This window comes from Branchiostoma belcheri, unplaced genomic scaffold, assembly GCF_001625305.1.
Source record: "Branchiostoma belcheri isolate BF01 breed outbred unplaced genomic scaffold, Haploidv18h27 scaffold9, whole genome shotgun sequence".
NCBI lineage: Eukaryota > Metazoa > Chordata > Leptocardii > Amphioxiformes > Branchiostomatidae > Branchiostoma > Branchiostoma belcheri.
The window spans coordinates 1,049,041-1,071,843 of NW_017804575.1; the positions used below are offsets into that span (position 1 = coordinate 1,049,041).

The window sequence follows — 22,803 nt, forward strand, 5'->3', positions numbered from 1 at the left end:
ATTCTTTCCTACTTTCTATAATTGCACAGACTATAATGGATCCAAATGAATCAAAGCGGCACAAGTACAACTAACAATTGTCAGGGGAGCCTTAAGCTCAGAAGTTCAACTGTCCCCACAAAGCAGTGATGCACGTAAAAAGCTTTCAGCTCAGCACGTCGGACTGAGGGATTTGTGGGAAAGGCTTTAACGGTGTTGAAACAAAATGTCAGCGGTGCTCCAGGGAATGCTGTTTACTTTTTCTGTCAGACCGGTCGTGAATTTTGTACCCTGAAGGTGATCACAGAGCTGAGTAACGACGTGTGAGAAAAGCGGGTGACAGAGGGTGACAGCCGTGGGGGGGAGAGGGCTCGGGTAATGACGTCATTACCTGACATTGCGTGATGTGAGGTGGACACTCAAGTGGCACAGAGGAAGTGGTGGTTACATCTTTTCCATTCTGTTGTCATTACTATGAGGAGTACGCGTGAAATATTTCCTAAACTTCTTTTTCCCAAGCCGCAAAAAATCAAAAGACTTTCTACACCACTTACCTGTCTCACTACTACGTCGAACAAGTTTTTATTTTTAAAGACATAACGTTAATTTCTTTTAAATAGACATACACTGTACCAGTGGAACTGTCTGTCAAAAATAACAATACGCATTGTGAACCTCTCTTCTACACACAATGCGATTCCACGTATTTGTCCGGAGTTTTTGCGTAATCACTCTGAAAAAACTGGCATGCTGGAAGAATGTAAACATTTTGATATTCCTTTTCTCCTGAGGACTATGGAGGAATTCTAAGTGGCCCTGTACATTTGTAGCTGTACAAGTACATGTCCATTTCCTACATGTGTGTTGCATGACTCTTACATACCTGGGGAGAGTAGCATTGGGGTGGCCTCACAAATAGGAATTTTGCTTTGCAAACACAACTACTTTCCCCAAAGGATAAGTGCTTAAAGGACCATCTTATTTCCAAAATCCTTGCAAAGCTACATGTAAGGTTTGCCATATTTGACACTAGGCAAAGGGTCACCAAGATTATGTATAGCATTTTTCTCTTAAGATGGATGAAATTTTTTAATACATTATTTTTTATTAATAAATTCACATTTTTCAGCCTTCTTACTGCCTAATGCCATTCTTAATAAAGAAATAAATCATTAAGATGGTATACAAGCAGACATATCTTCTTCCCCAATTGAGATTAACCCTCAGACTGCTATGGTAACCATTCGGCACCAAATCTTTATTGGGTATGGGGTTTAAGGCTGTCTGGATAAAGTTATTAAGGGAGTGTCCAAATGATCTCAACCGTAAGGTGATTAACAAACAGTTTGAGGCGCAGAGTTGTGTATGAGCCTATATGGTCTAACAACACCTACATTGTCATGCCCGTAGCCAGGATGGTTTGGGGGGTTCGGAAATTTTACCCCCCCCCCCCCAAAAGGCTAAAAGGTCCACTTTTTATGTAAAGGTCCACTTTTTGGTCCACTTTTTATGTAAAGGTCCAAGATTTTTCTTGAAAAGATGGACTGGAATTGTAGAAAAACTGCTCCCTTTGTCATTGAATAAAAATTTATCTCTGATTTTTTCTTGGAAATCCTCTCAAAAATGCACGAAATGCCATTTTAGAAGGTTCATTTTTCCAAATTTTCAGGGGGAGCATACCCCCGGACCCCCTAGGAACCTCGCGCCTTCGGCGCTCGCTGGTCCCTCAAGCAGCGGGAAGAACCCCCCCATTCAAAATCCTGGCTACGGGCATGATTGTACAATGTACTTCTTTCCCTCCCCCTTCAAAAAAATATTGCCCAGCACTAGAAACCTTCAAAAAAATATTGCCCAGCACTAGAAAAGGTGCACGGAGCACGTCCGACATCGGAAGCAAGTGTCACAGAAACCATAAATTTCTTCACCTCCTGCAGACAAGTCTTTGATCAATTAACAGGAGGAATGTTGAGTGTGTTTACCTTGTTAAACAGTCTGCAGGGGACAATTGAGAGAAGTGTGACATTATACAAAGTATCAGCTGTTTAGGAACATTCGAGTGTTCACTAATGACCTGCCAGTAACCTACCATATTTCTTCCCTTTGAAACATTTGGTGGTTTTCATTATTGCAGTACTAGTGCCATGTAGCTAAAACTGATCAAGAATCTTCTGAAAAGCTAGAACCAAACATGATTTCTAATCCACATTAGGCCACACCAATTTAATTTGTTGTTACTAGGTCTCTGATTTTTTCAGAAAAAATATGAAGCGACAGGGTGAAAAAAAAACAGGCCAAGGCACCCCATGATAGTCTGAAATGTTACAATATGAGCCATGAAGTTTGGCTGGTTTATAATTAAAACAATAGATTTTGAACTTTTAATGAAACAAAATTCCATTGTTACATTAAAAACTTTAAGAACTAGGCAGAAAAGGACTTTCTTGAACCGTTTGGGCCAAAATACGTCTTTCATTGAGCATTTTTTAAATTTAGAACAAAAAAAATTTTTTTTTTTTTTGCAAATAAGAAAAAAACGGCCAGGGCGATACGAGAAGCAACTATTAAATTGGTGTGGCCTTTTCAGGTGTATTCTCATTGAACTGCATCTCTAAATTGGATGTCAAAAAAGATGCAGTCCTTTCAAGATCCAGAGTGAAAGAAAGTGTATGTGCAAATTGTATCTATTTTAGACTAGGGGCAAAAATGCTTTGTTTTAATTCTTGTTAGAGTGACAAGAGCACTGAAGCTCTAGCTATCTGAAAATCTTTTATCATCTTGTTCATGACTACAAAATTACAAGAGGTGACAATTCTTTGTGAAGTTTTATATTTTGCAGATTATTGGGAACAGTATAGTGTCCATGTATGCATATTATAGTTATATTTTGAACCTCCTTGATGTATGTGAACAGTGTGTGAGCACTTAACAACTAGGTTCCAAAAGTCTATTAAATGAAGGGTGCTTCTGAAATACTACATTAAAACAGCTATAGTAAAAATATGGGCATCATCACGGGCATGCCTGCAGATGACCTATCAAAATTACATGTGGATAAAATAAAGGGAACCGTGAGTTTTACCTGCGAACACGTAAGACCAACCTCTTATTACACACACAATTTTCACACCTGCAATACGTATGTCAATATGCAAAAGGGTTATGTCATAACTCCGGATGTTGGGAAATCCACGGACGAATCTGTCAGCAGGTTTTAATGTACAGATCCATTAGCAGGGAGCTGGAATCTGAAGCATGTTGTTGATATGAAAGCTCTTACAAGCAACAGTGTGACCTTGCTACTGTGAGTCTTGTGTGGACAAGTACAACTACAAGTCTATAACACTGCATGAATGATAACATCCTAGGTTCTACACAGGCCTAGACTTCCTTTGCCATCTCTGTCAATACATGCTCACCTTCATAGTTAAAATTTTTCATAATAAATTATTACTGTTATCATGAAAGTTCATTTGTGTTGGTAGTAATCATAGTAAAATGTTAAACTTCATTCCAACACACAATTTACAGAGATCAAATTTTCAGCGACCACTGTCGCCTTCATCAGGATAATTAATGACCAATCATTTCACAACGTGATCTCTGTAAATTGTGTGCTGTAATAAAGTTTAACATTTTACTAAATTATTACTGTATAGACATGGCAATTGTCTATCAAGGTAACAGAATCGCTGTCATTGTTATTCATAATTAGCAACAATTGACAGAAACTGGGCAAAACCAGAGTGCATCACAAAATTTCTTTGTTTTTTTTTCTTTGTCCTTCTTTCACTTACTTCTGGTTGCAATGAAGGCCTGGTATAGCTCCTTGGTCATCAGTGGCTCTGGAAGATCTCTGAAGAACTCCTTGAGAAGGGCTCCGATGTCATGTGGGTTGTGGTCCTCTGTCAGCTGTACCTCCCGCCCACTGTCAAACTCCTCACGCAGCTACAACACAGGTTAGTGGGGTCAGTATTCAAAATTCATCCTTACGCCACACTGATCTACTTTTAAGGATGACATCCGCGCGTGCATTGATTTTCACCTGTTCTCAAAAAAAGATCACCTCCTCCGAGGCTCTGGCCTGGGTGCCATCCTTCGTACTCCATATAGTCCATAGTAGCTAAATGACAATAGGGAGCCGGTAGTAACTATGGAGGATGTCACCCAGGCTACCGAAGCTCACAGTGCCGACTCATGATAAATGGTGCATGGTGCAAAAGCCAGCATGTGCCGGCTTGTCGTAAAAGTCACTATGTACTACTACAAATTCACAATTATCCAGCTTTGTATTCCTGCGATTTAGCAACATTTTTTTTTGGCAGGATTTTTTTTGCCTGCGCGCACTAGTTTGGGGGTCTTCAGAGGATGTCATCCATAAAATTAAGGTGGTGTGGCCTTACATGTATTACAGAATCTTTAGATTATTAGAAGAAGGCATACTTGAACCTTCATACTTGAACCAGAAGTCTTGTGCTAGTCACCACCAGAATAACAATGCGGATTCAAAAACAGCAAAATTTCGCAAAATACTGAGAACAAATGGCCATGGGAGTTTGGCCTCTGTAGAGTTCATTTGCCGTGTGTGCTGTCAAGACATAAACACATCTTTTTTTTTCTGCTTTCTCCATTCAATTCCTTTTCTAGTTTTTGTTCTGCCAGCCATTTTATTTACATTTTTGAACCAAAAATTTCAGGATAAGAGCTTTTTTATCTTGTTTATTCGTTGTATCGGCGCTGTTTTTTGTGATCATCTTAATTTTGCTGCTTCTGTGTTCTGTCTTTACGATTTTAACTTTTTCTTCTTTCTTACTTCACAACAACTTCACATGCATGTTTACCAAAAAGTCTAGTACGTACGAAAGTTGAAAATTCCTGCCAGAGCTAAGATTATGGACAAAGCCAAGTCCTAAGTACTTCACTAAGTACAACACAACCTGCTTAAGTCCCTCTTAAGCTCGGAAATCCAGTGATTTGACAGGAGAAGTGTGGAACACAAAGGGAACTAAGTACAGACTTACGCTGGAATGTGTAAACACAGATATGCATGGTTGTAGTTTGTCTAATGTACAAGGTGTTTTGGATGGCTTGACAATAAGGGATCAGCACAATGCATTTAGTCCCACAGTGTGTTGTTAATGATCTGGGCAGAGTTTAAGTAGAAACCTGTGTTACGAGAAACCTGTGTTAAATAATGATGCTAATGATCATGAGTTGAACCCATCTTTGACAGTAAAGGTTTGGACCAACTCTAGGCACACAACATATCGAGTTGGATTCAATGCTCTCTAAAATATTTGCCCATTTCATTAGAATGTCTTCATTAGGCCACACCATTTAATTTCTTGGTTAACGGATTTGCCCAGTTCATTTTTTTCTGATTTGCAAAAAAAAAAAAAAAATTCAGAATCAACTGCAAAATGCTCATATTTTGCCCTGAACAGTTGAAAACAGTCCTTTTCTTCCTAGTTGTTACAGTTATTCCATCTTTCAATGCAGTGGTAATACTATCATTAAAAGTTCAAAATTCATTGTTTAAATTTTGAACCAGCCTGGTGTGTTGATTTCATGGCTCCTATCGTACCATTTTGGGCCATAATAGGATGCCTAGGCCTGTTTTATTTTTTTTTATTTTTTCGCCAGCCCGCTCCATTATTTTCCTAGAAAAATCCGTAAGCCAAGAAATTAAATTGGTGTGGCATTAGAAAAAGATGCTCAGGAGGAGAAAGCTTACCTGTCGTATTCTCTTCTTAGATCCTCCCACTCTGAAGATCCCTAGTACCTGTAGTCCTGTAGGGAGAGATAACAAAACGTTAGATATTTAAGACTCATCATCCAATGATGCAATAGCTCAATCTGGAAAAGTGCTTGCTTTGTCACCTGGAGGTCGTGAGTTCAAACCCCAGACTTTAAAAAATGGTACATACTGCTTAGCGCTCAGCATCTATGAGAAAGAGTATACCAGCGGGCTAGCCCCCTGCTGTAGTGCTTGCAAAACTGTGTGGCCCAAGAGCTACAGTAATGGAGATGGGCACCACCCCTATGCTCTGCAAGGAGTGGAAAGGGACCATCTTCTTCTTCCAATGAAAGATACTAGAAGAGATTTTATCCACAGCTGAGCAACAAGTTTTGTGAGAACAAGTTTCAGAAAAAGGTGTGTACATGTAACATCCGTGTCCATAACATCACCAGGGTCCATAATATCGCTACCTTGAGAAATAATAAGCTTTAAGATACTTTTACTGCAACATACTTTTGGTATGCACTCCTGCACACCTCAAATGTACATATCTAGGGTATGTTGCAGTAAAAATATCTTTAAGCACACTTTTTTCTCAAGGTGGCAATATTGTGGACCCTGGTGATATTATGGACATGGATGTTATGTCCTCTAAAAAAGACTGGACACCAAACAATACACTATTTTAGACCTGCCCACTCTGCCTGCTCCCCTCCCACCATGATAGGACCTCCTGTTTCACCTTACATTAACCAGGTTACACAGGTTAACCCTTACTTATCCCAAACATTACTTCTCCTTGGGTGGTTCAAGGAATTCCCCCAACTGTTGATGATGTAACAACAGATCCGCAATGAAAAATATTTGCCAAAAATGCTTTTAAGAGAAAGCCGACCACGTTGCAGATACTATACTATACTGGAGGTATGTGATACACATCTTGCAACACTGGGAAGAACCTTTCTTATTAAGATTTTCTTGATCCTCCAGGTATAAACCATCTGAGAATGCAGTGTCAGAGGCTTTTAATGAAAAGGGGTTACCTGGCTACTGTTACAGATAACAGCATCCTTGAAATGTCCTCTAAAACAGTTGTTTTTAATGTATCAAGTTCCTTCAATATGGACCTTTCTCTGTGACTGTTTTCCTAAGATTGAAAGAACCTTGGCCCATTTGCGTGTTCAAATAGAACTGTATCTCTAATGTTTTCTTAGGCTGTCACACATCAATTTCTAAACGTTAAACAAACATAGCTATTGAAGGTTGATGACATATTCTTAGATGTTGGCAACATCATTCCCAGGTGCCTGTTTCTTAGAAATTAGACATCCAAAATGTCATTCAACTTCAGATTTATTGATACTCTCCAAAAGAGTAAGATACATGTAGATATCATTTGTTGCCAATATTACATTGTGTATTTTGAACTTCAAAATCATTGTGTGTCCACGGTACGGCCCGGTCCGGAACCCGTTATCTAACGCTTCCATGGCTTCCATAAAACAATTTGAACGCGTTTCGCCCTAACCGCGTGTGCCCCTTTCGAAAATTCGAATACAGAATCAGGACGTTGGAACTGATGTTGTTGCATTTGAGGGTTTAGGGGCACCAACTTTTGGCTCATATTGCATTGAAAGGCGCGTTTTCTTGGGTGGGTATGATATAAATAAAATACAACAGTCCTGGCCCTCCCGCGATCCGACCCACGGTTGGGACGATACCTCAGGCGATACGGAATACCCCGTGTTGTATTCTATTTGTAAATCAAGCTCTAGATCATATGCTACAAGTAGGACACAAATGATTCTAGATATCCAGTGTCTGGTACACTGTTGATAAAATCTATAAATTTTTTCATGGAGCTGAAATTTATAGAAATATCAGTTTCTCATACACGTCAAGAAAAATTCCACAATGCCCACATAAAGGACTACTGCCCGTTCAGCTGTACTGCCAGCGGCTGCCCCGTAACATCACACTGACCAGTATACGTCTGGGTGAAATAACAAGGAACAACAGCACCAACTTCTCAAAGCTGACAATTAACACCTTTCTGCTTGACTAACTGGTTCTGTTGTTGCAGTCTGCCTGTATGTAGACAGGACTGCAGGCTGAACACTGACAAGTACAATCCATGTGGCACACACCCTTGGTTCAAGGCCACTTATACTATTCATTACAACAATTACAAAAAAGCTTATAAAAAGCTATTTCCAAGTATTTAGGCCACACCAATTTAATTTCTTGGTTAACGGATTCGCCCGCTTCATTTTTTTCTGATTTTTAAATAAAAATAAAAATTCAGAATCAACTGCAAAATGCTCATATTTTACCCTGAACAGTTAAAAATAGTCCTTTTCTTCCTAGTTGTTACAGTTATTCCATCTTTCAATGCAGTGGTATCATTAAAAGTTCAAAATTCATTGTTTAAATTTTGAACCAGTCTGGTGTGTTGACTTCATGGCTCCTATCGTACCATTTTGGGCCATAATAGGATGCCTAGGCCTGTTTTTATTTTCTTTATCCATTGACCAAGAAATTGGTGTGGCCTTATAACAATTACTAAAAAGCTTATAAAAACTATTTCAAAGTACGTTTTTTTTTCTTAACATCCACAAGATACAACCAGATGAAATTGAAAGAGACATTTCTGACTACCCTCTCTTAAAACTATGAAGTGGAATAGTCTTAGCTTTTCTAGGCATTAACAAAATGATCATGAAATGATTGAAATTACTTTTTTAACATGAGTTTTGTTCCACTGGTCGAAAAAAATTTGAATTGTTTGGAAATGACTTTCTGAGAAGTTGAAGTTGACCGATATAGTGACGTACTAGACTGATTTATTGGTCTAGTTGAAGCTAGAGAGTTGGCAGCACAAGTGCCTTGGCATGAGCCACCTGTTTTAAGAGGCTATGGGTTTAAACATTGAGGTTTATAGAAGCCATTCTTAGAAGCAACACATTCTTAATTCATTGTTAAACTGATGTGAGAAAGAACGGTATTGTACATTTTGCAGGGCTCAAAATCCCTCTTTTCTGTGGGAATTCTGAGCCCAGCATTAATAATGGCAATGCCTCATCAAGTGTTTGCTTTATTTTAGGCCACTCTGATTTAATTTTATGAATGACATCCATGCGCACATTGAATTTCGCCTGTTCTAAAAAAAATCACCTCCGACTAGGCTCTGGCCTAGGTGAAACCCCCTGTAGTCCATGGCAGCAAGCGACATTAGGCAGCCGGTAGTACATGTAACTATGGAGGACGGCACCCAGGCTACCGAAGCTCCATGGAACTCAAGAACTCAGTACAGTGATAACTCTCATATATGTCGCAAAAGGCCAGCATGTGCTGGCTTGTCGTGCATGTACCACAAATTTTTTAGCTAGAATTTTTTCTATTTGACACGTCCACTAGTTTGGGGGTCTTCGGCGGATGTCATCCATAAAATTAAGTCAAGGTGGCCTTTTACCTTTCAACTACAACTTCTTTGAGATTTGTGAACAAACTCACCATATTTCTGGAGGTGGTGGAAACAGCAGTGCACAAACTGAGGTACTTGTGGCGCGCGGGGAAGCTGTGCCTTCACTCTGAACACGGCGTTCCGGCGCGGTGTGGCCGTGGAGGACAGCGCGAGAGCGTCTAACAGCGGCGAGTGTCCGTAACGATCCGACAGGTCCGTTAGCGAGTCTACCGAGATCGCGTCCTGCGTGGAGAAGAAGGGAGAAAATGTTTACACAGATTGAAGATGATTTGAACAAACGGTCTTTATAAAATAATTCAAATAACAAATATACAATTCAAGATCTACAATATATATATATATATATATATACCAACTCATCTGTGTTGGTAGTTACATGTTTAAAGGTAAACCTTACACAAAAGGTGTTGACATCTCACTTGAGAGAAGCCACATAACAAGTCTGACTGGGTCAGTCTACTGAGGAAGACCAGAGTGACTGGTCGAAAGCTCTAGGCCTAGGTGAGCTTTAGGTGAAAACATCACTTTTTGTGTTGGAACAAAAGTTTTACCTTTAAACATAGATGCCATCAGTTATACTGTGATACATGTGAAACAGAATAATGTGTAAGAATATGAAATACAAACCCACAATCAATTGTCAATTTAGTTTGCTTGAACAAGGTTCTATGGTTCTCTACTCACTCTTCTTTTCCTGCGATACCGGGCGACATCAGGACTCACAGGGGGCGCTGTTGTACTGCTTTGGTTGAAGACTTCTGAGGTAGAGCTGATGGAAGAGCTACTGGAAGATCTCACCAGGGGCTGGGGGGATCTCGCCGTGTCGTTCTTCCTGCCACGTTCTCCCGTCCACTCGCACAGGAGAAAGGTCTTCTTCTGTCGTCTTGTCTCCTCGTTGGCAATGACCTTGGACAGAGGTATGCCAAACACTTGACCCTGTGCTCCCGAATCTTCAAGATATGGGAAAGAAAATAAGGACAAATGAGATTATCCACCTTAGACATTAGTGGGGGACTGGACTTGCAATGGCTTAAATGTCTAGGCTCAAAGATTATACTTACCATTGTATATATCTATATTTTGATTCTCGAATAAACAACAATGACTAAGGGTGTACTTGTACCATAAGGTGATTGTATATATCTATATCTTGATTCCCAAATAAACAACAATGATTACACGTAAGATGTACTGGTACCATAATGTGATTGCTGGTCTGCTAGAGAGTATAGTTACAATATCATTGTGCTGAAGAAAGAAAAAAAATACACAAACTCATATACTTTTCTGTTATGATGTATGGCAATAATAATAACAGGATGTTACTAGAGGTACAAATGTATACCTTTGTTTTCTTTCCCTCTTTCCTTCAGCAGTAAACCAGCGTGTGTCCCATTGCCCCCACTCTGATGCCGCTTCTTCAAAGACAAACTGTGCCATCTTTTTCTCTTTCCCTCAGTCTCTTCTGCAAAAGACCAATAATAATAAAAATGTTATCATCTCAAGAAGAAAATATGACTTAGGCCACACCAATTTAATTTCTTGGTTAACGGATTTTTCTAGCAAAATAATGGAGCAGGCGAGCGAAAAAAAATAAAAAATAAAAACAGGCCTAGGCATCCTATTATGGCCCAAAATGTTATGATAGAAGCCATGACGTCAACACGCCAAGCTGGTTCAAAATCTAAACAATGAATTTTGAACTTTTAATGATACCACTGCATTGAAAGATGGAATATCTGTAACAACTAGGAAGAAAAGGACTGTTTTCAACTGTTCAGGGCAAAATATGAGCATTTTGCAGTTGATTCTGAATTTTTTTTTTTTTGCAAATCAGATAAAAATGAAGCGGGCGAATCCGTTAACCAAGAAATTAAAATATCGGTGTGTCCTTAGGTCACATTTTAAGAAGTACAAAGTACCTTCATTGTTCAAATTTTCATCTTTCCCTATATATAACTGTTACATTCTATATTTTCATTTTTCTATCCATACATATCCTCTCTTCTCTGGTAAAAAAAAAACATCTGTCTTGCAGCAATGGCAGTGCAAGATCCCAAAACATCTGGTGCCCATTCCAACCCAAGATTTGCACCCCAAAATTATCGGAAATTCTTTCATCCAGAAGTTTTGTTCCTATGCCCAGCTATGTGCCCCTGGAGTCTTATTGATTCCTGTCTACAATTAAGTGAAAGTTAGCTCAAGTCAGCCATGGTTTTTGTGTCAGGACAGATTTCTCTGAAGAACAACCATCTATGGTATCATCTGTTTTACTTTATGGCTAAGGCCAGGTTATCTTTGGCAGAGGAATGACAAGTTTCTTAGGAACAGACCCATGGTTCTAGCTAGCGCGAAGTAGCGTAGGGGCCCCCTACGCTAAAATTTTGACCCCCTACGCATTGTGACTGCATTTTTTTGTTCAAGAATGCTAGATCAAATGTGAAAAATTACCAATCAAGGATACTGTACATTGTACATAACTTAGAAATAACATTTTTTTTCCCTTTGGGTATCCCTCAAACTCAACTGGCCTCTTTTTTAGCTCAAATTTTTAGAAGCTCCACACTGGTCGCTTCGCTCCCTCGACATGCGGCCAGTGCCACTACGCTAAAATTAAATCCTAGCTAGAACCCGGAGACCAAGATGGATAATAGGGAAGGAGAGGACTTCTCAGAAAATAAAGCAATCGACTTGGATTAAGTATTATTTGCAAACAAGAGTCTGGCTTAACATTTACGTAAGACTGTGCAAATCTTCTTCAACTTCAAGAGTGTGTTCCACCACAAAGGTCAATATACCACAAGGCCAACCAATGTCAGTTGCCATAGCAAGTGACACTACACATATTTGCAGGGCTCTTTTAACCTTTCGAATGTTACATACAGTTGGGTAAGTGGCCAAAGCATACAGTTAACCTCCATGGAAACACAGTGGAATGGAGGTCCACGGAAGGGCACTCAGATTAAGGCCGACTTTAGGCTGACGATGGTATATGTCTATACGATTGCACGACAATCGTTGTGGGCAGCGGTTGTTGTACCAGCAGCCTGTACGAAAGGACTGAAAAACTCTTCCTTACACAGGGCAATACGCCTGTACAACGAGTCTTTGCAGTAAGACTCTCAGGACTCTCTGGTCTTTACTTTAGTGCCCATGCATGTGTGGCTTTTTGTAATGTTTTTGTTTGTTTGTGTGGCTGTATATATATCGCAAAGTTAATTTGTATTTGTATGGGCTAGATAACTGTAAAAAATCAGTGTTATTCAGCTTGCTTTTGTACTGGCTGCAAGGCTGATTTTCATGAATAAACTGTTGAAACTGTTTAATACATTGTACTTTAAAATTACATTCTACTGAGCACTGCGCAATGGATAAATATATATCCCTAATCATGTTCACTGCTAGCAGCTTCCGGCCTTGCTGCAAGCCTTACATAAAGGTTATGTAACAATGAATGCCAGGTGCGAAATGTGGAAATATTTCCATCAATTCAATTCCAATGGTGCATAGAACCCCATGCCTGTACACTAATGGCATTCAATTCTAAGGCTGTTCCGCATGACGGGAGATTGCGTCAAACTAAATGGCCAACTACGATAAACATTACCGCTGAATGGGAGACAGATGCTTGCTTTGTCATTGCGTTCGTTTCCTTCAGATATTGTGACACAACGGCATTTTCTTAACAGTCATGCTAACTTGCCATTACCCTTGAATTTAGATGTTGTGAACAAAGTTGACATACCAGTTCTCATAAAAAGCTCTAAACAAAATTTAATGATTTTTATGAGAAGAGTGATTTTTCGTATGGCAAATCCTTCTTCAAGCCCTCACAGGTGTTTTTGATTCTTCTAAGATCAATCCATGCAGGAAATTCTTCCTACTGGAAGATGTAAGTGATGTAACTGAACACCACCCAAAATGTTACTTTCTTCTCAAGTAACTTGCCTCCTGAACTCTTATCTTATACCAAGTTAAATACCTTCATTCTCAGAATCATATGAGTTCTATAGCAGCCATGGATTTCCAGATGACGACTACTTTGGCGTAAGAGCTTCAAATTTTTGATCTCCGTGATCCGATTGGGAGAAAAACTTCCAGGTATCCTTGCCACGGAGGTCAAGGTCAACATCACTGAAGGCTTGGTTGCCATGGCAACTGATCCTGGCATCCACCGCAAAGAAATCCGACATTACACGGTATCCACCGCGCTGACTTCCACGACAAAGAAGGACTCAGATCTAGTTGGATATTAACTAGGAGTTCCTTTTTAAGCATGTATCTACATGTATACTTTCTTCTTCTACTCAACTTTTTACACTCGCCAATCTATCAATTTTGATATCTTTATTGAATTTTGCTACAATTCTCTGATTTTTAAAAGCTCGTACTGGATCCCTCATACTGAGCTCTGATCGCAGGATATATCAGCTCTTTAGTAGCCCAAATACACCACCACTGAGGTACACACCAAAGGTAAAGCTCCCCAAACAATGTTCCCTCCTCGCTTGATCTGCGGCTCAAGGTTTGATTAGCCCCACATTCCATTTATTATTGCGGGTTTAGTTTACCCTCTGTACTGGGGATGGGAACCACCTGCTGGAACTACATGTACATGTACACTGTACATTTGTACACGTGTGTTGATGGACTGCTCTAATTCTTATCTAAAAGCTAGTGATGTCAAGATACAAGATGTCTTTATTGGTTCGTCGCTCTTAAAAGAACTGAATTATTAAAAACAAATGTACACAAATGTCATGAAGCAAATTATTTTTTTGATGATCAATATTTAAAAACCATATATTTATGTCAGCTTAATTCTTTAATTCAATGAACCAGGTACAACAAACATGTATTTCCAGAGTCATATAAGTGTAATTGGCCATGAGTTATATATATATAATGTGGCTGTCAAGTCTGGCCATGGGAGATGATATTTTCTTTAGACACATTGACAAGGACTGCTTTTTTCCTGATGGACTCCAAGATGTAGTCTCCACCAGACTCCTTTTGCAGGCTGATAGAAATTATATCATGGGCAGAGGAGATGGCCACCATAAAATCTCAAACTTGCCTGCATGGAGATTCTATGGCGGCCATCTCCTCTGCCCATGATATTCCCTTTTTAGTGCCAATTTCTACAATTTATCAGCCTGCAAAAGGAGTCTGGTGGAGACTATGCAAGATGCACCCTTGTTCCTTCAACTTGAAAGTCATTGACCCCCATTTCATACAACACTTTTCTACCTCACTGCCAAGTCATTACATGGTCCTAAACAACATGTCTCAGGACTAAAGATAGCTTTGACCTGTCCTTGTATTAGGGAAGGGTGCTATTTTATCCTTAAGTCACACGCAGGGCTCGAAATACTGGGTGCATGTGCACCTTTAGGCTTAGTGCACCCAAAATTGGAGCTGTGCACCCAATTTTTTTCTGTGGGTGCATTGGTGCACCCAAATATTTTTGTACGTATTTTTGTACATATTAAATGTATACAGTAATACTGGGTATTCTTGGCATCTACATGTAAGTGTCAGAACATCTTTGTTGTAGTACTCATTTAAGATTTTGAAGTTAGCTCCCATTTCAGATTCAAGCTCAGAAGAGGAGCAATAAGATCTGGTTTTGTTTTATATGGTGCACCTAAATTTTTAGGTTGAGTGCACCAGTGCACCTATTCCCAAAAACGAATTTCGAGCCCTGCACACGTGTTCACGGTTATGGGGACAGTGCTTCCACGCTTGAGCCAACATCTCAGCCAGGCACCAACATTCTGTACTTCAGCGTCTTTCCTAAAGGGGAATTTTATGTCCTGGAGGTCATGGAAGTTATTTTGATTTTGTGTGTCAAGTGGTCACTTAGGAATCTGCCTACACCATGATTCTGGAACACAGGGGTCTGACCAGTGCAAATGTGGTTAACAAGATTTGACTTTTAAAGGTCAGGGCTCCCTAAGGCAAGGTCAAAAGTTAACTTTGGAGGGTAACATATGGTCAAGGGTCCAATGCATGACGAATAAAGTTTAAAGTAGCCTTGAGTTACCTTGATTTGGCATTCTAAGAGTTCTAAATCACGTTGACATTGGTTACGTTCCAGTGTTGGCTTTGAATTCCTCTGCCAGGTAGCTAAGAGTCAATGTCCCAAAATGAACCGCAACCTTTACTGCATGCTTGGACTGGATGCATAGTTTGCGTAAAATATCAAGGATGTGGGAAGAATGTCATAACTCTTATGTACATATAGATATGTGGATGTTTTATTGAAACATCAATTTTTCTTGAAGATGTAGTGAAATTCTCAAAGTTTCAAGCAAGACTATCTCATCTGTTCATCTGTAACCCAAGTATGTAAGGCCACAGCAAATAATTTTTATGGATGACATCAGCGCGTGCATTAATTTTCACGATTTTGGGGAAAAAAACAAGAAATTTTGTTGCTTTCTGACAGTGGTCAACGTGCCAAAAATGGGCAAAGGTGGATGGCAGATTATAACTATGAAGAGAGGAGACAAGAAAAGGCTCTGATATAATGTTTTGTTTCTTACTTTGATGCAGTGATATGTGATGCTGGCTGTGTATATGTGATGTTCCCACTGAATCAAAACCATTTGTACAATGATTGAGTCAATTGTTTAAAATGTACGAACTTTGTTTTTTTTCGGCCCATCTTTTTTTTCGTCCGTTCGCATTAGATTTGGAGTCTGCGGAGGATGTCATCCATAAAATTTACTCGCTGTGACCTAAATAAGCCATCTGAGTGGAGGTTACCAAGAGCAGGCAAGCCTGTGAAGGAGTACATTCATCTCACCTGACATTCTCTCCTTCTTTCCCTCTTATCGTTAGATCAGGAACACGACATGTGCCTAAGGGCAGTGTGTACGATCCCATACCTACCTGCACATGTACATTAACACTAGCTTCTCTGTGACTCTGTCAACAGTTCAGTTTGTTTGCCTACAAACAGGCATTGTTTACCTGTGGACTTAAGGTGCATTCCTCCAGGTGAAACTCCATCAGATCACTTTCACTTAAACGCCCCGAGGTAAACACCTTGGACAGGTTTGGCGTTTGGCAGGTTAACTGTGTGAACTGTTCCATTGTACCATTCCCAAGACCCTATTGCCCCAGTTAACAACAGTCGCAAACTTGAAAGCACGATGCAAAAACTAAGAGAATAAAGTGTAATGTTGGAATTTCGTGACTTGCAGGGCTATATGCACCAAAATAGAGAGTTTGGTCAAGAAATGATGACGTACTTTAATGAGCTGCTGAGTTTGACTAATTGGCCACCAAAGTGACAATCAAATTATTGCTTAGGCCACACCAAATTTAATTTGTTGGTTCTCGGATTCGCCTCTTCATTTTTTTCTGATTTGCAAAAAAAAAACAAGATTCTGGTTCTGAATCAACTAAAAATGCTCATTATTTGCCACCAACAGTTGAGGAAAGCCCTTTTCTTTCTAGTTTTCAATCTATCAATGCAGTGGTTTGATTGAAAGTTCAAAATTCATTGTTTAAATTTTAACCCAGCTTTTTGTGTTGACTTCATGGTTCCTATAAAAGCATTTTGGGCTATAATAGGATGCCTAGACCTGTTTTTATTTTTTCGCCCTGTCGCTTCATATTTTTTTCTGAAAAAATCCGAGAACCAAAAAATTAAATTGGTGTAGCCTTAACAGTAACCAGTACCATGCATTGGCTGTGTGAGGTTGTGAATATTCTGACCACTGAACGACCAATAATTTGACAGAACGCTCAACAAATTTTACAGACAAAACACCTGTCTTTATTGCATTTTGTATTTTCTGATTTGTCTTAAATCATACTTAAATCTTGTATCATAATCCAAGTATGAGAGGGCCATACAATGAATTAATCATTTCTACTTACAGAAACAGAGGAGAATACAAGAAAAAATTTTGCCCAATATTCTCACCCCTTCCTTGATCAACACATTTAAACTTAACTGTGACTAAGCCGTGAAGAATATGGGGCAGCCTCTTAGAAACAACTTGAAGCCAAGGTCCATCAAGGTGTCAAGTGTTTTACAGAAAGGGTCATATTACTGCAGGTATCACCATGTGCCTTCTGAAGGGCATACAACAGGAAAGTTAAGTGTTTAATTAAGGAGTGCTGCTTGGATGCAATTTACTCTCCCTAAAATTTGGTACACTAAGAAGGATCAATCAACTTTGTGTATACCATGCTCGTAGCCAGAATTTTGAATGGGGGGGGTTCTTCCAACTGCTTGAGGGGACCTCGAGTGCCGTAGGCGCGAGGTTCCTAGGGGAGCCCCGGAAAATTTTGAAAAATGAACCTTCAAAAATGAACCTTCAAAAATGATAAATTTTTATTCAATGACAAAGGGAGCAGTTTTTCTATGATTCCAGTCCATCTTTTCAAGAAAAATCTTGGACCTTTACATAAAAAGTGGACCAAAAAGTGGTCACCTTTACATAAAAAGTGGACCAAAAAGTGGACCTTTGAGCCTTGTGGGGGGTTCTTCCGAACCCCCCCTGGCTACGGGCTGGTATACATACATAGATCCCAAACTTGAAGATCAAAGCAGCAAAACACTTAGCAAAAGCTGAGAAAATGTTGTGTGTACAGGGATTCGGAAGATAATCCCGGATAAGACAAAATCCTTGTCTTCACACCCAGAGAACTCCTTCCTGGTTTAGTATGTCCAACAAAGCTGCTTTTTACATTTCACAGTCACAAAATCTACTCAGGTGGACCAGATCACATGACCAGGAATGCTGTTGTTAGAGCATACCTGGGAGATTACCCGATAAGCTGTTTATGACTGGACAGTTACCCTCTGTTCATTGAGGGCCTGCATGGGGGAGGGGGGTCCCGACATACAACGCTCTATGCTAAATTTTGAGAGCCTGCTGAATTCAAGAATCCTCCGGATCCCCATTACATTTTACGATAAATTCCGGCCAGCTACAAAGCATTTACATAGAATCAAAACGGCGAATTACGCTCTATGCAAAATGCACCAGTTACGCTCTACATGTATGTTGAATTACGTTCTATGGAAAAGGGCATGCGGGCCCCCTTTCATGAATCTCCACCAACATATTAACTTCAAGTGGATTTTTCATGAAGCATGTACTCTTGTCATGCATTTCATGGATGTATACAAGTAAGCAGTATAAGTGCACAGATCTCGTGGTGTAGACAAAATATGGAGAGGTTGTGAGTTCAGAATGAGACACTTGAACAAACCTCCTACAAATTTTGTTGAAATAAGCCTTCTTGTAATTCTTCTGCAGCACACTGTGATGCAAGGAAGCTAGAAAAATGTTTTAGAACATCAATTCTTGTCAGCTACTTTTGACCAATCATGGCCATCCATCTAGTGTTAATGTCAAGCCTAGTCAAACTGTTTCCTTGCTGCTGATTGGCTAGAGAATATTGAAGGTATCATGATAGGAAATGAAGTGATTTAAAAGGACACTCATGGTCTGAAAGGATAGATATTATCCAGAACAGCTACAACAAAGGGACAGAAAAACTCCAGACAGAAATCTAAGTGACCCAGAACAAATGAGAAACTCTGGGGCTGATTAAGAAAACTAAATTTGGGACAAGAATAAATCATTGGGACAAGTCCAGCTTGTGTCTTGCACATGTTCCCTACTTCTGGCTTATCTTAGTGCAAAGCGCCTTTGTCACATAAATCAGCTTTGCAAGCAGACAATTACTCAATCCTTATGCCACACTAATGAGGAACACCCCCTGGCAAGTTGGAACAGATATGATGATTAGAGCACCACCCAAAGTTAATGAACCTTATCATAACGAAGGTCAAATATTTCATGGTCTGAGTTCACCGACCGGCAGGACATGTTAGGATATTGTGACTAAACACAAATAGCAGCAAGTTCTGGCTGAAAGATTCGGACATATCATTGAACAAAAAAATCATGACTTCTAGCCAGAAGAAAATTAAAACATTACAAGGCAAATTGAATCATAGAATAATAGCTTTAAGAGTCACCTTACATTGACCAAAAACATACAGCTGCATCTGATTTGCATCCTTACCTAACAAGACAGCCCATACATGTATCACTTAAAATTCTGATAATATCCGTTAATGTATCTTACTTCTATGCCAAGAGAAATGACTGGAAATCAATCTTTTGAATCGCTGGAAATATCCAAGCTATATTTCAAGCTACATCTTTGGAAGTCATTTAACCATTACCAATTGAACAACAAATCATTTTCAAGTTATCAGTTCAATCTTTATGACACTTCTGCTGATAACTCAGGATGTACATGTGACCCTTTGACGTTTCTATGCACTTGTAGGAGTTCTTGTCTAAACAGCTCAGCACCATATATAATTTTACACATAGCTTTTCATGAGCTCAAACACAGATTTACTGGATAACACTTCACTGCATACAAATTTTAGTTAAACAGAATTACCATGCAATTATTGGTTTTAAATATGACAGGACACAGGAAAGCACTGAATGGATGTTGACAGTCATATGGTCAGCAGAAACTGAGCTGTTTTATGTCCATTCTGATAGGGAGACTGCTTACATAGCCCAGGTTTGTCCTAATTCTTGGGCTTTGGGGCTGTTTCCAGGAGCATCAGAAGAACCAGAAGTGACTGGTAGGTCATTGAAGAGGCTGACTAGCAAGTTAGAGTGACAAAGGCCTGTCCTCATTTCGCATCATTGTTTTTTTATGTAACATCTGTGTCCATAATATCACCAGGGTCCATAATATCGCCACCTTGAGAAATAGTGTGCTTAAAGATATTTTTACTGCAACATACCCTAGGTATGTACATTTGATGTGTGAAGGAGTGCATACCAGAAGTATGTTGCAGTAAAAATATATTTAAGCACATTATTTCTCAAGGTGGCGATATTATAGACCCTGGTGATATTATGGACACAGATGTTACATGTATATCCTTATGGAGCTCTAACACTGGAAACAAACTACAGTATGAAAACAGTCTGAGAAACTTGTTTATGGCCTCACACCAGTGTTTGGTTTCAAGAGTGAGGTCTCCATGTGTGAGACCATGTTGTCTACAGGATATTGGGATTTTCGTATTATACACAACCAGGTATTCTTCCTACCTTGCTTATGTTTTGAGACGAGGATGAGGGAGGATACAAACTTTGAAATTGTGTTCTTGCTGCAAAAGCGCCACCTACATCGGCTACATAGAGCGGCGAGAAGCAGTTATCCAGTCAGAAGCTCTGAGGAAGGCATCTGATTGACATCGAAATGTCAGCAAGGAACACCTGGTTGTGTACAAGAAAATCCCAATATTCTGTGTTCTACCAACGTGTTGAAATTACTCTCTCATGTTCTCTACAGTTTGATGCAGAAAAGTCTGAGTTACCGTGCGTAGTCCAGTGGTTAGCGATCCTGCCTCTGGACTAAGAGGTTGGGAGTTCGCTCACCCGACATGCACGCTATACTGTTTAGGGTCGCAGTCCTTAGGACGGGACGTTAAGCCGTGGTCCACTGTTCATTGCACTTGTCGAAAACAGCTAGGGGAATTTTCCCGGTACAATGAACCTGTAAATACTGTACGTACATAGCGTCTGTCTTCTCTGTCACGACCAGTGGAAGATTAGCTCTTCAATGAGCTACACTGGTTCGAGATCACTTTCACTTACCCTTTGGCAGCGTTATCTGGCAGTCCAGGTCCAGCCCGTGTAGTCGCGCCAGGCTCACGTCCCGCAGAGCTCGCCGTTCCTCCTCGCACAGGTCCGACATGCTCGTGGTGGCCACCTGCACGCAGCGACCGCTCATACTGTTCCATCTGCAGTTTCCCTAAAGTGCGAAAAACAACACAATTTCAGCTTTTTTCATAACTGTACAAAATAACAACTGTGTACAAGTAAAGTGATATTACATGTACATTGTATGTGAGATTTTTGCGCCAAAACTGTAAATATATAAGGAATTGAAATTTTCTCATCTAGATTGTCAATATCAGTAACTTTCAACATATCAACGTTGCTACTTCCAGCAACTCAGCACAGCGCAAGAATAAGTTGCACCAGGCCCGCTATATTTTTAGGAGGCTCCAAAAAAGATTGTTAACAAACAGCGGTTTTCATTCCAGCATCTTCGGCAGTTTCCAACAGACTTTTGCGCCTCAACAAAATTAATCTTTTACTCCCCAAATGTCATTATGAACCCTTATAGCGCAAGAAAAAGTCTAAAACAATGGTGTTTCAAATAGTGAAAATCTTACATAATATCACTTTAATGACCGATAACATTTGGCAGGTTAAACACCCTGTAATAAATAAAAAGTGGGCTAATAGGAAATTGATTAATGACTGGACAACACACTTGGCGCCACAAAACCTGTGCTGCCAGCCAATATCATTTCTGTTTGTTTGTATTGTCTCTGTCAGCTGACAACAAGGTGCCCCATTAACCCTGATGCGTTGCCTAGGTTAGTTGTGCTATGTTGGGAGGGAACATTCTCCGCATGTATCACTACATGTATCAGTTACAGTACTGAATGCCCCTCATAACTGTGAACTGAACTTACCTAGTAACATTGACAGAAAAAAAATTTCAATGTTCTAACAATGACTGGTTAAGAACATCGTTTGAAGTCTGTAACATCTATTATGATAATGATCCATGAACTGATTGATGTAATCAATGATGTCTCAATAAAAAGATACATAATCAATTGAATGATGATTGTCATGACCACAATATGGTTTCCCACTTAACAAAACTGACTTTTGATGACTGGCATTAAAGCCAAAGTCAGCTGCATCTACTTTGTAGTTAAAATATTATGATAACGCCACACCAATTTAATTTCTTGGTCAACGGATTCGCCCGCTTCATTTTTTTCTCTTTTGCAAATAAAAATAAAAATTCAGAATCAACTGCAAAATGCTTATATTTTGCCCTGAACAGTTGAAAACAGTCCGTTTCTTCCTAGTTGTTACAGTCATTCCATCTTTCAATGCAATGGTATTATTAAAAGTTAAAAATTCATTGTTTAAATTTTGAACCAGCCTGGTGTGTTGACTTTATGGCTCCTATCGTACCATTTTGGGCCATAATAGGATGCCAAGGCCTGTTTTTATTTTTATTTTTTTTCGCCCGCCCGCCCCATTATTTTTCTAGAAAAATCCGTTAACCAAGAAATTAAATTGGTGTGGCCTAAATAAATCCTTGAAGTGTCGGCTTACCCAACCTTCTCTGTCTGAAGGTTTGGTCACCTTTTCTTTCTACACTGGTTCAAATGAATCTAATAGAGAAGCCCTAATACCTCAATAGGCTAACTGGGCCAAGGTTTCAACAAGCTCTGAAGTCTGTTCAGTGATACAGACCAGAACCTCCTGCAAATGTCACTTAAACCTATAATTCATAACAGCTAAGGCCACACCAATCTAATTTGTTGGTTCTCTGTTTTTTTTCAGGAAAAATATGTGATCTGGGCCACATAAAAAAACACCCCATGATATGCCCCAAACTGTGAGGATACGAAGCCATGAAGCATTTTGGAGTTCATTCAGACTCGAGAATTAGAGCCTAAAATCTTAATTTTTTTGGCAAATCAGAAAAAAATTTA

The 22,803-nt window shown here is 39.6% G+C and overlaps 1 protein-coding gene across 1 annotated transcript in view; it reads right to left on the reverse strand.

Moving 5' to 3' along the window:
• LOC109487887 (rho GTPase-activating protein 6-like) overlaps positions 1-21,022 on the reverse strand; it is a 26,704-nt gene extending 5,682 nt beyond the window's left edge. Inside the window, exons 1-6 of the mRNA XM_019791993.1 lie at positions 20,870-21,022; positions 10,546-10,665; positions 9,885-10,150; positions 9,230-9,422; positions 5,711-5,766; positions 3,774-3,924 (exon numbers count right to left, since the gene is read on the reverse strand). Coding sequence (XP_019647552.1) covers positions 3,774-3,924; positions 5,711-5,766; positions 9,230-9,422; positions 9,885-10,150; positions 10,546-10,665; positions 20,870-21,005 — 922 coding nt within the window. The 5' untranslated portion in view covers positions 21,006-21,022. The remainder of the gene's footprint in view (positions 1-3,773; positions 3,925-5,710; positions 5,767-9,229; positions 9,423-9,884; positions 10,151-10,545; positions 10,666-20,869) is intronic.
• Between the last annotated feature and the right edge of the window lie 1,781 nt (positions 21,023-22,803).